The following is a 15,905-nucleotide window of genomic DNA, read 5'->3' on the forward strand; positions in this document are numbered from 1 at the left end:
ATACACACCGGGCACTAAATTATTGGGTGGATATACAGCTATGTCAACAGTTGTTTCACAGTTTCATCATGCAGTATTTCATCTTTTTTGCTTAGTACCAATAGAGCTCGGTCTCCAATGCAGTGTATCATATATATATATATATAATATATAACTGCAGTCTTCTGTCCCAGCTAAACAGCCGTTTATGGAGAGAGAAGGTGCAGATACGAGCATAGGCAAACACAATACCTCTCACTGGTTATTTTGAAAATATTGTTTTCCTTCAAAGCAGGTATGAAAAAATTTGCCCATAATTTTTTCAGACATATTGCTTTTTTTATTCTTATTTATACACATCGAGGGATGTAACGATTACCGGTATAATGATAAACTGCGGTAAAATTGCAGACGGTTAGTATTACCGTTTAAATTCTAATTATCATGATAACCATGTTTGATTACTGCACTTTTCCGGAGAAAACGCCTATGTAAAGATCTGCTTTTATGTCAAATATGTGAGAATAGTTTAATTTATTACAACTTTAATTGTATATTCCTAATATTTGGAACCAATATTCACTTTTAAAGTCTTTGAAAAGGTTTGTTAAGCATCTGTGTGTTATTTATGCAATAAAGTATATACATTTTTCAAATCGGATTTTATATATATATATATATATATATATATATATATATATATATATTTTTTTTTTTTTTTTTTTTTTTTTTTTTTTGTATTTTCTGGCCTTTTATGTTTTCATAGTAGGTTAAAGTGAAAAAAATAATAGACAGATGATATAGATGAAGTTGTGCTGAAAAAACAGATCCCAAACATGGATATAGTAAACATTTTTTTTTATATAGTATATAAAGGCAAAATCAAAAGTACTGAAAAACGGACAAAATAGGCTCAGACCACTAAAGGTTAATATTTGAATGTTTCTGCAACAGAAGGTACATTGTGCCTATTATTTTATTTGTTTTTTTTTTTTCAAAATACAACTTGGTTAAATTATTTAAGTGTGTGTATTAGTACTTTTTGAAAATTTTGAGCACAATAATAATACAATTCAATAATATCGTGATAATAATGATACCTGTGACAATTCTGGTCACAATAACCATGATATGAAATTTTCATATTGTTACATCCCTATACACATCCATAATAATCTTTGACTAAGTGCATTGATTACATAGACCAGTGGTTCCCAGCCTTTTTTGGTTTGTGACCCCATTTTAACATCACAAATTTATGGAGACCCCAGACAGTTTTTTTGCAAAAATTAATTTGTTTTTGCCACTCAGTCTGACTTAGAGGGGCGTGGCCCTGGGGGGAAGTGACGTATGTACATTCCCTCTATTGGAAACATCATGATGCTACAGCCTTTTCAGATGCATTTGTTTTTATTTTTATGGAATGTCCTGTGCGGTGAACAGTTTTTTGTTTTTTGTTTTTTTTTTGTATAAGGCTGTGAAACTCTTGTCCTGGAAACATGGACAGAAAACTCATATCTGGGTCTTAGGAGGTTAACTTTATGAGATCACAGAGCGGTCCAAATTCTAAAGTAAAGTAAAGTAAAGTAAAATAAAATAAACTTTATTGTCCCCTGGGGGAAATTCATCTTGGGCACAGTGCTACATATCATTGCTTCACAAGACAAGATAAAAAACATCATCACATGGACACATTATAACAATGACAGTTCGTCTGTCATATAAAACAGAGAGGGACTACACTTGACAATCACAACCCAGAACATATAGAGATGCCTAAAGTGCAGGAAAAAAAAAAAAAAGTAAAAAGTGCTGTGTGTTTGTTGCATGATGCTCTATTACACTAGTTTTTAACATTGTTCAGCTACTTAATGGACGTTGGGACAAATGATAATTTTAGGCGGTTAGTCCCCTAAAACTAAGATGCTACTTTTTTCATTGTATTGTTTAAGGTCTATAGAGTCTGCCCCCGTGTGGTTTGGAGAACATTGCCTTTAGAACCCTTTGGAAAGTGAGTTAAACTGCGTCATACATGACAGGGTTAAACAATTTACCTCAATCTTCAGCACACAAACTCCAAATGACCCATTTGAAAATCTCAATGTGAAAGTTTTCCTCTGATTATATAAGTAAAACACTTATTTGGCCAATAGAAAGTGAAGAAAACACTGATGATGCATCTGAGTCTCCAACTTTAAACATTGTTACTATATTTCATTGCCTTACATCATCCTGTTTCAATAGAAATGACACACTAATCCAATCTGAGAGTGAATGTGTTTGTGTGTACTTACTTAGTGCGATCTTGGCCAAATGCAGACGGTTGACCCAGGAGATCTTACTTAGGGGGTTGGGAGTGTTGAAGACCACCATGAAACTGACAGGACGGCCGGATCTGGGAGAAAACGCACATAAACAAAAACACCGACAGTGGGTCAGATATATACACACAGACACACACCTTAACAGTGTACCTGTATATTTTAGCAGGTTTGTTCCACTGGCTTCACTGTTCAATAAGATGGTGCTAGTGGAATCTTTTTTTTTTTTTTTTTTTTTATATAACCGTGACCAGGTCAGTCTATGTGGTTAAACCTTGGGAACTGTGACCTACGGAATCATTCAGATTCAATGGCAAAATAGAGGAGCTACAACTGCACTTTGTGAATTCAAGTATTGCGTTTTAACAGCAAAGGTGAACCTTGAACTACGATGGAATCCTGAAAAAAAGGTCAGCATTTTATGGCGCTTGTGACTGTGTGACGTACTTACATGTGCATTACAAGGTTAAGATGGTACAAAACTAAAATGTAAACCTGCAGTGAAAAACCGTTTCACTGAAAACACAAATAAAAATGCATTTAACATCACAACACAAACTAAAAAATAAATGAATAAAAAAAACATATGAGTAGTGTAAACCTTTTCTTCTCAATGTCAGACAATGGAATTCAAGGAAGTTTGGTTTAAGTTAATGAAAAACCTTTGAAATTCCATCTCAGAATATGTCGGGCATATTGTATGTTTGCTTCCAAAGGTTTTTAAAAAGAAAAATTTGACCTTCCTACAGGGTCATATTTATAGTTAAAACTGTTTTGGTGAGTTTGAAATGCTTTCCTTTAACTGCATTCTCTATAAATATTTGGAACTTTGCTATCTAGTCAGCTTTAGATGTTAATGGGCAATGTTAGAAATGTAACTCAAGGTCTTCATCTTTATTAACTAATGGTATTGAAAATCATTTTTGATATCGTGCATTGTCTTCATCATCAAGAATTTCCTTTGATATCAGAAAAACTAAACACTATCAATCAAACAAATTAATTTTTCAAGATAAAAATACATAGTCACAGGCTAAAAATTAAAAAACAAACAAAAAACCACCTGTATTTAACCTATCAAAGAGTTCTGATCCTTTTTACTTTCCTTGTTACTGCAGTGCTTAATACGTTTCAGCACCATCACGTCCTTTAACCTTAACAGATGCAGTGAGTAGCTTCTCATTTCCACAAACATCAGTTTGATAAAGAGCAGAAACATGTTTCAAAAAGACATTTGACATTTTGGCCATTATAAGTAAATGGGGAACTTCGACCTACTTTTCCCAAATTGTAATGAGATCTATTCTGGGTCACTGGCAATCTATAAACTCAATTTGGTATGAATTCAACCAGTAATTTTGCTGCTACAGACATTTGAAATTTCACCCATTATAAGTAAATAGGGAAAAAAAAAAAAAAAAATTAAAAATTCATTAAAAAATTGATTTGACCTACTTTTCCCAAAATGTAATCTGTCCTATTCTGGGTCACTGGCAATATATAAACCAAATGTGGCATGAATTCAACTCAAAGTTTTGCTGCTACAGACATTTGGAATTTCGTCGATTATAAGTAAATGGGGAAAAAAAAAAAGATTTTAAAAATTCATTAAAAAAATTTTACTTTGACCTACTTTTTCCAAAATGTAATGACATTTAGTCTGGGTCACTGGCAATCTATAAACCCGATTTGGCATGAATTCAACCAATAGTTTTGCTGCTACATATATTTGAAATTTCACCCATTACAAGTAAATGGGAAATTGTTTTTTTTTTTTTTTTAATTCATAAAGAAATTTTAACTTTGATCTACTTTTCCCAAAATGTAATGACATCTATTCTGTGTCACTGGAAATCCATAAACTCAGTTTGGCATTAATTCAACCAATAATTTTGCTGCTACAGACATTTGAAATTTCACCCATTATAAGTAAATAGGGGAAAAAAAAAATTTAAAAATTTTTAAAAAATTAAATGTAATCAGTCCTATTCTGGGTCACTGGCAATATATAAACCAAATTTGGCATGAATTCAACTCATAGTTTTGCTGCTACAGACATTTGAAATTTTGTTGATTATAAGTAAATGGGAAAAAAAAAAAAAAAATTGAACTATGACCTACTTTTCCCAAAATGTAATCAAACATATTCTGGGTCACTGGCAATATATAAACCCAATTTGGCATGAATTCAACCAAGAATTTTGCTGCTATGGACAATTGAAATTTCGCCCATTATAAGTAAATGGGGGAAAAAAAGATTTTAAAAAAATCATTAAAAAAATTGAACTTTGACCTACTTTTTCCAAAATGTGATGACATTTATTCTGGGTCACTGGCAATCTATAGGCCCAATTTGGCATGAATTCAACCAATAGTTTTGCTGCTACATACATTTGAAATTTTGCCCATTATAAGTAAATGGAAAAAAATATATATAATTTTTTTTTTAACTTTGACCTACTTTTCCCAAAATGTAATCAGATCTATTCTGGTTCACTAGCAATCTATAAACACAATTTGGCATGAATTCAACCAATAGTTTTGCTGCTACACACATTTGAAATTTCGCCCATTGTAAGTAAAAAAAAAAAAAAAAAAAAAAATCATAAAATTTTTTTTAAACTTTGACCTACTTTTCCCAAAATGTAATCAGATCTATTCTGGGTCACTAGCAATCTATAAACCCAATTTGGCATGAATTCAACCAATAGTTTTGTTGCCAGAGTGTCAAACAAAGAAACAAACCGATCCAAAAACTATACCCTTGCCTCCCCTTTGGGGGGTGGGGGGTGGGGGTGGGGGTGGGGGTGGGTAATTAATAGCTGCAGCTCTAGTACGTATACGCTTGTTTAACCAACTGGGCTTAAAAACTTGCTGTATCTCTGACATAAAGTACACGACACAGTGTAGCGTAGTGCGGAGAACACACTGCCGTCTTTTCATCAGACATTTAAAACAGCGGGTATTTGTCAGAATGTGTTTGTTTACAGAGGTTTTAGTAAAGTAAGCTCGGGCTTTGTGATTTCAACACATTGCATGATCACAGGAAATCGGCTGTAGGTGGGCTCTGAATCCCAAAATGCCATTAATGTGTGAGCTCCACTGGGATCGGGTTCAACCAGTACAGGCTGTGATCAGTGAGGGCTTCTAGCGCCAATTCAAGCCCAGACTCAGTAGGAGTTCAGACAACAGATGTGTGTGTGTGTGTGTGTGTGTCAGTTCAGAACAGAAGCAGAGAGAGAGGGAGACAGAAGCTGTGTGCATGTAGATTTGGTTATATAATCACAGGAAAGAAAAAAAAGAAAAAGTCTATGTTGAGGCCATATCAACATTTAAAAGCTTTTGTAAGACACTTCTATTTTACAACGAACAATAGATTTGGGTGTCTTTTTTTTCCAGCTTTGCCAGAATACCCAAATATTGATATAGTCAAAGATGGAATACATATTAAAAAAAATAAAATAATTGAAGTTACAGGATGCTCTCATAATATTCTGTCAAAAATATCTCTTTTTTTTTTTTTTAATTGCAAAACATCCCCGGTAGGCTGATAGATGCGACCCCTGAAACTAGGTCGCGGTTGGAATCCATTATAGCTGTAATGAATTCAAGCCGACTGCACCTGCCATCCTCTGCGAAGGAGTAAGCTACAAACTTTTCAGAGGCACCTAAAGCCTGTGGGAATTGAATTTTTGATATTCAAAACTTAGGGATTTCTTTAACCTTTAAATATACAGTATCCTGGTAAACCAAAAAAATGACTTATAGATTACTGACATTAAAAATTTAGAGCCAAAAAAAAAAAAAGGAAAACAAAGTAAATTAATATATGGACAGAATTCCAGAAAGCAGGTGTTTTTCTTACATATTATTCAGACTAATACTTCCATATGTTACCACTGTGAAACCGACATTTAATGTGTAATCTATATGACAAAAGACAATGATATCATGCGATGTGGTTGGATGTGTTCCTTTGCTGGACATTAGAGATCCCACTTGACTTACTGCGAGAACGAAACTCAAGTTGCTGACAGTCAACTTACTTAGCTTAGTGCAAAGTGTGTCCTGGGGCAGTACATGTGAGGATGGTACTGGGGATGTGGAAAAGTGCCAGCTGAATTATAAACACAGTGACAAACTCAGTCATAACATATTCCTGTTGCATCTAAAATCAAGGATGTTTTACGCCAAGACATGTCTACAGACTGCATGTAGAGTTCACCTGAATTGAAGTGAACATCTAGGAGATAAACTCACTTAAATCCAACACCATAGTCCAGTGGTTTCCAACCTTTTTTGGCTCGTGACCCCATTTTAACATCACAAATTTCTGGGGACCCCAGACGTTCAAAACGGAGACATTTTTTTGCTAAAATTAATTTGATTTTGATCATGTAATAGTTTGCTATACTATGTTGCAAATAATCATTAATTTTAGACGACATTTAGTCTATATAATTTATAGTATCATGGACGGAGGCTGAAAATCCAGGTGTAGATTACTGCACAAAGTCAGAATTTTATTTTCCTTGGTCAGGATATGTACAGTCAGTCCAGCTTGGATTTACAAGACTGACAATTAATACTGAACAAACAAGAACTCAAACTATGAATTACACTGGGTTCCAAAAAAATGTTTTTTGCAAGTTGTCTAGGTTTTTTCAACTGAATTAGGACCATTTTGCACCGCTAAATCCAAAAATGACATCTGTTTTTCTCAATCAGGTCAGGGTTTTTTTTGCTAATTTGATTTTGAAAAATTTGATCTTCTCATAAAATTGATTACATTTTTGTGACTTTATCAGTTGATTTTTTTATATAGTTCTCACCCAAAATGGGTTTTAAGACAAAAAAAATCATTTTGTAACAGGATTCCTGTTAGGTACAATGGTGTATTCACCACAGATGTAGCAGAATACGTCAGGCTTATTTTTGCAAGATCTTCTAGTCGAAGCCATTTCATTCACCTGTAGTATTAAAAAAAATATTAATCATAAATTGGCAAAAGTAAAATCTTCAGAACTCGTTTATTGCAAGAAATATGAAAGAATTTTGTATCATATGATGTGAAAATGCCCATAAATGTAAGCAAAAATGTTACAAAACCAATATGTAGCATAGTTCAGAAAGTTGACCTGACTGAGCAAAATGAATGTGATTTTTGGATTTAGCACATCAAAATTATCCTAAATCAGCTCAAAAAACTTAAACAATAAATTTGTTGTTGACCAGTGTTATGAAAGAGCTGCAGCATCTGAAACCGACCACAATGAACATTTGACAGATAAACAGAACCACAGTGCTTCAGTTTCAGCTTCACCGTTCGTCTTTTATGTATTGGGATTGTGTCTCTCAACTCATCATATATTTTGTATTAGTAAGTTTTTATTTTTATTTTTATCAATTGCTGGAAATTTGAGGTGACCCCATTTGAATTCCAGGTGACCCGATGTGGGGTCCCGACCCCAAGGTTGAAAAACACTGATTTAATGTGTAATCTATACGACAAAAGATGATGATATCATGCGATGTGGTTGAATGTGTTCTTTGCTGGACATAAGAGATTCCACTTGACTTAGTGCAAAAAGAAAACTCAAGTTGCTGACAGTCAACTTACTTAGCTTAGTGCAAAGTGTGTCCTGGGGCAGTACATGTGAGGATGGTACTGGGGATGTGGAAAAGTGCCAGCTGAATTATAAACACAGTGACAAACTCAGTCATAACATATTCCTGTCGCATCTAAAATCAAGGATGTTTTACACCAAGACGTGTCTACAGACTGCATGTAGAGTTCACCTGAATTTAAGTGAGCATGTAGTACACAGGTGTCAAACATGCGGCCCGGGGGCCAAATCTGGCCCGCCAAAGGTTCCATTCCGGCCCAAGGGATGAAAGTACAAAAATGAACCTGAACAGTCCAGGTTGTCCAAATCATTTTGGTTCAGGTTCCACATACAGACCAATGTGATCTACAGTGAAAATAACAACACAATATCCCATAAATAATGATGACAAATTTTCTTTGTGAAAAATTATGTGGAAAAAATTGAAGTGAAAAAAATAACATTACACTTTGAAAATATTAACATTTACAAAACTATTCTTTCACAATAAAATACAAATAAATACATAAATAAAAACAAAGATGAACTACCCAAAATGTGCAATTTGAACAATATTCTGCCTGTTACTAAATGTTTGGTGCATGTATGGATCCACTGTGATCTGGAGTTGTGTTAATAATAATAATAATAATAATAATAATAATAATAATAATAATAATAATAATAATAATAATAATAATGATAATAATAATAATAATAATAATAATAATAATAATAATAATAATGATAAGAGATGGAATATTGTAGAAATTGTTCAAATTTTAGTTCCAAAGTCCAAAATTTTAACAATATTCTGCCTGTTACCAAACATTTATGTAACACTGTGTGTAAATGTACATGTATAAATAATAAGTCAAGGCATAATATTGTTAAAATTGCACAAATTTTTTCAAATGAAATTTCTGTTTTTTCAGGTTTTTCACATCTTTTTTTGTAAAATGTAAATATTTTCAGAATTTAGTTGGGGGTTTTTTGTACTAAAACAAAAAGAAAAACTTGGATTTGTCATTATTTATAGGTTATTAAGTCATTATTTTACTGGTCTGGCCCCGCTTGAGATAAAATTGGGACTAAATATGTCCCCTGAACCAAAATGAGTTTGACACCCCTGATCTAGTAGATAAACTCACTTAAATTGAACAGTATAGGGCAAAAATAATGCAAAGTCCAGGTGCTATGGACTGATCTTTGTCACTGTGTTTCAGAAAAATTACTGAAAGAGCAGCAATAAAACTTAGGGTTTGCACACATTTTTCAAGGTCAAATTCAAACACGTTTGAGGGTCATTTTCTAATGTTTCCAGCTCAGCACCTTATCACTGGGGTAAAACGAATATTTACAGGAATACATATGGGTTCTTCTGTGACACTGGTCCTAAAAACAGGACATGGGGGCTAAAAATTCAAACCAGATGTAGACGAATGTTATGAAGCAAGTTTGGAAGCACTTTGGGTGTATTTTAAAAATTAATATTTACTGAGATAAAAGAGAGACTATTTGTCAGATAAAACACATTTTTAAATTATTTTACATTATATTTAATACAAAAATCTGCATGTAACACGGTCAAAAGGACACGAAAATTATGCGCGACTATTTTTTCGAATATCTTTTTATTCTCTCGCAGGTACATTTTGGGAATTGAACTAATTATGCAAGGCAGAGTGCTTCACAAAAATGACAGCTGTTGCAAAATCACTCACGATTTATATGCGTTTAACTGGGTAGGTTCAGCATGTAACACAAGTGGACACGATGGGTTACACACAAAACCTGGATTGAGACTGAGATTCATGAAAAACCTACATGTCTGGATTAGAAAAACCACTAGGATTGACACATTGAACACATTGTCTTTATTTACAGTGGGATATAAGACCATTTCAAGCCATGTTTTCCAGATAAAATGCACTGACCCTAGGTAGTTTTTACTGTCCAAATTTTGGTCCTATTTTTGGCCCCAATATTTATTGAAAATTCATTAATTATGGGATGGCTCAGAGCAACAGTATAATTTTTTTGCATTTATCTCAGGTCATCATTAGGTACATCCTTGGGGGGAAATATGTCTAAATTTGTCTTTTATTATTGGGTCTAAAAAGCTGGAAAAGTGCCAGGTACCAAAACAAACCCAGTTTCATAGAAACACCCATGTACTCATGATTATTTTTTTCGCTTTTTATCACAATTATGTACATTGTATAATACTATAAACATCTAAAATTATGTTTCATAACAGCATAGAGTGTAGAAAGGAAAGAACACAAAGTTTTTATCCAAAAAAAAAAAAGGAATCCACTTCTTTCAGGCTTTCAGACACATTCGTATCCAGCCAAAGATTAAAATAAAAATGTACCTGGAGTCAACCTGAGAACACCCACTAATTTAGTATTTTTGACACAAAAAAATTTCTTTTTCGCATAGCTTTGCCTTGCCATCTAACCTGACAGAGTTAATATAAAAAAGAAATAAATCACATCAGAGTTACAGACTTTCAAGCACTTCAACTAAAGTTCAAGCACTTTCCAGACCTTGAAAACACATCACTGAAATTCACAAACCCTGAAAATTAGACAAAAAGATTTTCTCTACAGGCCTAAACATGCAAAAAAAAAATTTTCCTTCAGCATTTAAAATGATAATTTTATCTTCATGTTTGACCAATAGCCGTGACCCGTGTTTATATAATTTGGTTCCTTGTGTCAACAAGAATAAAATAACTTCTTAAAAATGTCAGTGTCTCAGCATGGCCCCGAGTTAGCAATGACTCAGCCAGCGTGGAGCCATTGACAGGGGCATTCTGTTGTCTACATTGATCAGATTTTATTGGCGTTTACAAGAGCGCTGTCTGGCATAGGATGAAATGTTATTTCTTAAGGCAGTGGTTCTCAACCTTTTTTGGCTCGTGACCTCACTTTAACCCCTTCATGCACGGTGGTCACTACAGTGGACAGCTATTCTCTTGTATATTCATGGATTTTGTTGTTTCAGTTCTATATCAACCAACACACTGCAAAAGTCTAACTCTGACCAAGTGTATTTTTCTCATTTCTAGTCCAAATATCTCATCACATTTAAAATAAGACATAATCACCTAAAGAGGAACTTTTCAGTGAGATATACAGTCTACTCTCGTTATACCGCCAACTTCTGTTCACGGCCAAATTGGCGGTGTAGCGAAAATAGCGTTACAACGGGTTGCGTCCATAATGTGCATGTCTTTACTATATGATGTCTATGCTGCCTCCGTTAACCCGTTCTAATTGCGTTTCTAAATAAATCTTGATTCTGTTATGTTGTAAGGGATCATTTAAAGTGGGGAAACATTTTAAGCATTATTATACCGTGTCGGGAAATGACACCCCATCATCTTGAGGCTTTGGCTTAATCCCACGTCCTCTTCCCGACATCCTGACCTACTGAGTGTTCTGCGATAAATGAACGGTGGCCGTTCCGTAGACCTACTCGTAGCTTGTCGCGATCAGCGTCTGGCGCGTTTGTTTCAGTGCATTGTTAATATTTATGTGTACTCGATGGCAATCACGCTGGCGGTGTAACGGTCGGGAAATCAATGGTATAAGTGTTGTTTGTGCATGGAACTGGGCTGGCGGATGACGATAGGCGGAAATGGCGGTAGCTAATGGAATAATGCATTGGGGATTTTTGTGCAATGGTTTTGGTCGGCGGTGAGCGAAAATGGCGGTATAACGGCGGGCAGTTTAACGAGAGTAGACTGTAGTAGGTTAAAGTGAAGAAATAATAGGCAGGTGAAATAGATAAAGTTGTGCTGAAAAAAAAAAGACACCAAACATGGGTATAGTAAACATTTGTTTATATATTATATAAAGGCAAAATCAAAAGTACTGAAAAACAGCCAAAATAGACTCAGACCACTAAGGGTTAATACTTGAATGTTTCTGCCAACAGAAGGTACATTGTGCCTAGTATTTTATTTGATAATTTTTTTCAAATAAAACTTGGTTAAATTATTTCAGTGTATGTATCAGTACTTTTTGAACATTTTGAGCACAATTTCAATAATACCGCGATAATAATGATAACCGTGATAAGTTTGGTCACAATAACCATGATATGAAATTTTCATATTGTTACATCCCTAATGGGTTCATAAAAAAAAAAAAAAGAAAAAAAAAAATCACATTGTTTTTTTCATGCCTGAAAAGGAATAAAAACACTCAGGAAAAAAAAAAATTTTGATTAAGGTTCTTATAATTCATGGATGAAAGGGTTAAGCAGCGTTCCAAAATAGCGACGCGAGGTACGGGTAACGGGTGTAAACCATTCCACAGTGATCCCGAAGCAATGGAATAGAAGACGGGGAGAGTGCAAGAGGGGCACACATGTGGAAGACGGTTTCACATTCAGACATCATTAGAAGGTAATTGAGTGGAGAACGGCGCGCAGCCTGCTTCTGTCATACCTGCCACTGCCCACTGGAAATTCATTTTCACTTCATAAAGAGGTAGAGAGACACACAAGCAGACACAAGAGAGAGAGAGAGAAAGAGAGAGAGAGAGGGAGAGCTCTCAGACGCCCAGAGAATAAAGTAAGTAAGATCTCAAACTTCCTTGACATGTTGAAAATGTGACGCTTTCACAAAGAGGTGTAATTCAAACCATTCGCTGCTTAAAAATATAGCAGAGGCAATTTGCCCGAAGACAGAGGGGGAGACGAGGTGTGACGAGAGTACAGCTACTCACTTGGTCGGATTCCTTAGGCTACACTTCATGCCCACATGGTCTCAAACATGCTAAACTGAGCACAGTCCAATTCCTACCCCCCCCCCTGCCCGCTGATTGACAGCCGCAGTGCAGGTGTGGTGCACTGCCAGAATGGAGAACTAGACTGGGGTGTGCTGATGGAGGGGAGATGAGGGAAAAAAAAAAAAAAAAGCATGGTGTACAGAGTCAAAAAAAAGAGAGGAGGGAAGAGAAGACAGGGCAGAGCAGGGCGAGGGAGTGAAGCGAAGAGCTGGTCTGGCTGATTTATGGGAGCAGGTCAGTGTCAAAGCACACGTGTGACACTAATGCACAAGGACGGGACAGATGTAGGAATGAGTGCTGAGTGGCAGCCTGTCATGAACCCATCCTTCAGTTTACCTCAACTCTGCACAGAAACAAATAGTCAGGGAGAAAAGTGATGGAAATGCTGTGTGAATAGTGACAATAGCTAAAAGAGTCGCTTCAGACGCTGTCGAGCTACGACTGCGTGGATCTGACGATGAGATCTGCATGACAATATTGGGATTTCTTAGTTGTCTACAGGGTGGGGAAGCAAAATTTACAATGAACATTTAGTTGTTTGTTCTCAGCAGGCACTACGTCAATTGTTTTGAAACCAAACATACAGGGTGGGGAAGCAAAATTTACAATATTTTGAGGCAGGGATTGAAAGACAGTGTATGATCAGTTAGTTTACTGAAAGTCATGAGAATTTATTTGCCACAAGAAAATTGACATAATAGAAAATGTTTTTATTCTATGTGTCCTCCTTCTTTCTCAATAACTGCCTTCACACGCTTCCTGAAACTTGCGCAAGTGTTCCTCAAATATTCGGGTGACAACTTCTCCCATTCTTCTTTAATAGTATCTTCCAGACTTTCTGGTAATAGTTTTGCTCATAGTCATTCTCTTCTTTCCATTATAAACAGTCTTTATGGACACTCCAACTATTTTTGAAATCTCCTTTGGTGTGACGAGTGCATTCAGCAAATCACACACTCTTTGACGTTTGCTTTCCTGATTACTCATATGGGCAAAAGTTTGTGAAAAGGTATGGATAATAGTGTTAGGTATGATTATGACATCAGTATATGTTTGGTTTCAAAACAATTGACGTAGTGCCTGCTGCGAAAAAACAACTAAATGTTCATTGTAAATTTTGCTTCCCCACCCTGTATTTTTTTTCAAAACTTAATAAGGTCTAGACTTCAGACAAAAATTTCTCCAGTATTTTTCCATAATTGTTTGTCAGCAGCAGCGGTTGTAGTCTATACTGAAAATATGTCCAGACTTGGAACCCATTACCTCAAATGTTCAGTTATTGGTTGAACGGGACAGAGCAGCACAGCCGACAAACTGAAGGGGGCGGGGCCTGAAGTGGTTCATGTGCATTTAAAGGGCCAGCGCTCCAAACCACCTTTCTGGTGTCATTACTCAGAAATAGGGTTAAAGATGGACCTGTGGAGTTGAATGACTGAATGAAGAATTCAGACCCAAGCAGAGGATTTACAGTTTATGGAGACCACAGGGAAATGTGGGAAAATGAAGAATTCCATTTAAAAAACTCCTTTAAATATAGCTTGTTTTTTGCTTCCCCACCCTGTATATTGATGTCATAATCATACCTAACACATGCACAGACATGCTGATGTTGCGACACAGCGGCCTTCTTCAGACTTCTCCTCTGTTCAGTAAAACATTATTCCTTTTTGCAAATTGTGCTGTTCTTTAGTTTGTTTCCATAGAAATGCAAGATAAGGACTGAATAAATGGTTTGACCTCTCATATTGTGGGTCTTCAGTAATACCTGGTTGTCTGTGTTTCTGCAATGCCAAGGTCTGCACCATCTGTAATGCACCAGTCTGTGCTAAACCATGCAATTATACTGGACCTTACACAACACTCTGTGTATAACACCAGTTGCATAGCTTCGTTTTATTTTAACACTGAAGACTTATTTTCAAACCAAGAATGTTCACAACAATCTGCTAAGTATCCTTAAACTTAGGCTGCGTTCAGACTGCATTTCCGATTTTTTTTGCCCACATGTGACCTGTATCTGACCTGTTAAAGACAGTTTGAACAGCACAAATTCGACTTTTTCAAATCCGACCCAGGACACTGTCATATGTGGTCCTAAATCAGATACATATCTGATATTTTGCAAGTCTAAGTATCCTTAAACTTTGTCTACGTTCAGACTGCTGGCAAATGTGGCCCAAATCCGATTTTTTTGCCCATATGCGACCTGTATCTAATCTGTTAAAGACAGTTTGAACAGCACAAATCCGACTTTTTCGAATCCGACCCAGGCCACTTTCATATGTGGTCCTAAATCCGATACATATCTGATATTTTGCAATGCAACTTCAGTCTGAATGGCCAGGTCACATTTACCCGACCTTTACATCAGTGAAATGCGACAAACGTCACAATTCTGCGTCCCAGGAGTGTTACTTCGGTAAAGACAGTGCATGCCAGCGTGGTCACGTATTACGTCACGACCTCTTTTGCATATGCGGACCACTTCAGGGTCGCATTCAGGTCATACTCAAAACTGACAGAAGTCGCATTTAATGTATAACATGAACGAGCACACAAAAAAATCGGATTCCACCAAAAAATCTGTACTGTGCATTAAGACCCACTGTCTGAATGTAGTCTAAGTATCCTTAAACTTAGGCTACGTTCAGACTGCAGGCAAATGTGGTCCAAATCCGATTTTTTTGCCTATATGCGACCTCTATCAGATCTATTAAAGATAGTTTGAACAGCATAAATCCGACTTTTTCAAATCCGACTCAGGCTTCTTTCATATGTGGTCCTAAATCCAATACGTATCTAATATTTTGCAATGCGACTTCAGTCTGAACAGCCAGGTCATATTTACCCGACCTTTACATCATTGAAATGCGACAAATGTCAGAATTCTGAGTCCCAGGAGTGTTACTTCGGTAAACACAGTGCGTCAGGACCTCTTTTGCGTATGCGGGTCACTTCAGGGCCACATTCAGTTCATAGTCAAAACTGACAGAAGTCGCATTTTAATGTGTAATATGAACGAGCACACAAAAAAAAATCAGATTTCGCCAAAAAATCTGAATTGTGCATTAAGACCTGCTGTCTGAATGTAGACTAAGAATCCTTAAACTTAGGTTACACTCAGACTGCAGGCAAATGTGGCCCAAATCTGATTTTTTTGCCCATATGTGACCTGTATCCGATCTGTTAAAGAC

General features: G+C 35.8%; 1 protein-coding gene across 3 annotated transcripts in view; it reads right to left on the bottom strand.

Annotated features, from left to right (window-relative positions):
- arhgef10la (Rho guanine nucleotide exchange factor (GEF) 10-like a) overlaps nucleotides 1-15,905 on the bottom strand; it is a 253,242-nt gene that overhangs the window by 145,288 nt on the left and 92,049 nt on the right. For all 3 annotated transcript variants that reach the window (XM_030134274.1, XM_030134275.1, XM_030134273.1), the window contains one exon: nucleotides 2,274-2,374. In XM_030134274.1, the coding sequence (XP_029990134.1) occupies nucleotides 2,274-2,374 (101 nt within the window). The remainder of the gene's footprint in view (nucleotides 1-2,273; nucleotides 2,375-15,905) is intronic.

This window comes from Sphaeramia orbicularis, chromosome 5 (genome assembly GCF_902148855.1).
Source record: "Sphaeramia orbicularis chromosome 5, fSphaOr1.1, whole genome shotgun sequence".
NCBI lineage: Eukaryota > Metazoa > Chordata > Actinopteri > Kurtiformes > Apogonidae > Sphaeramia > Sphaeramia orbicularis.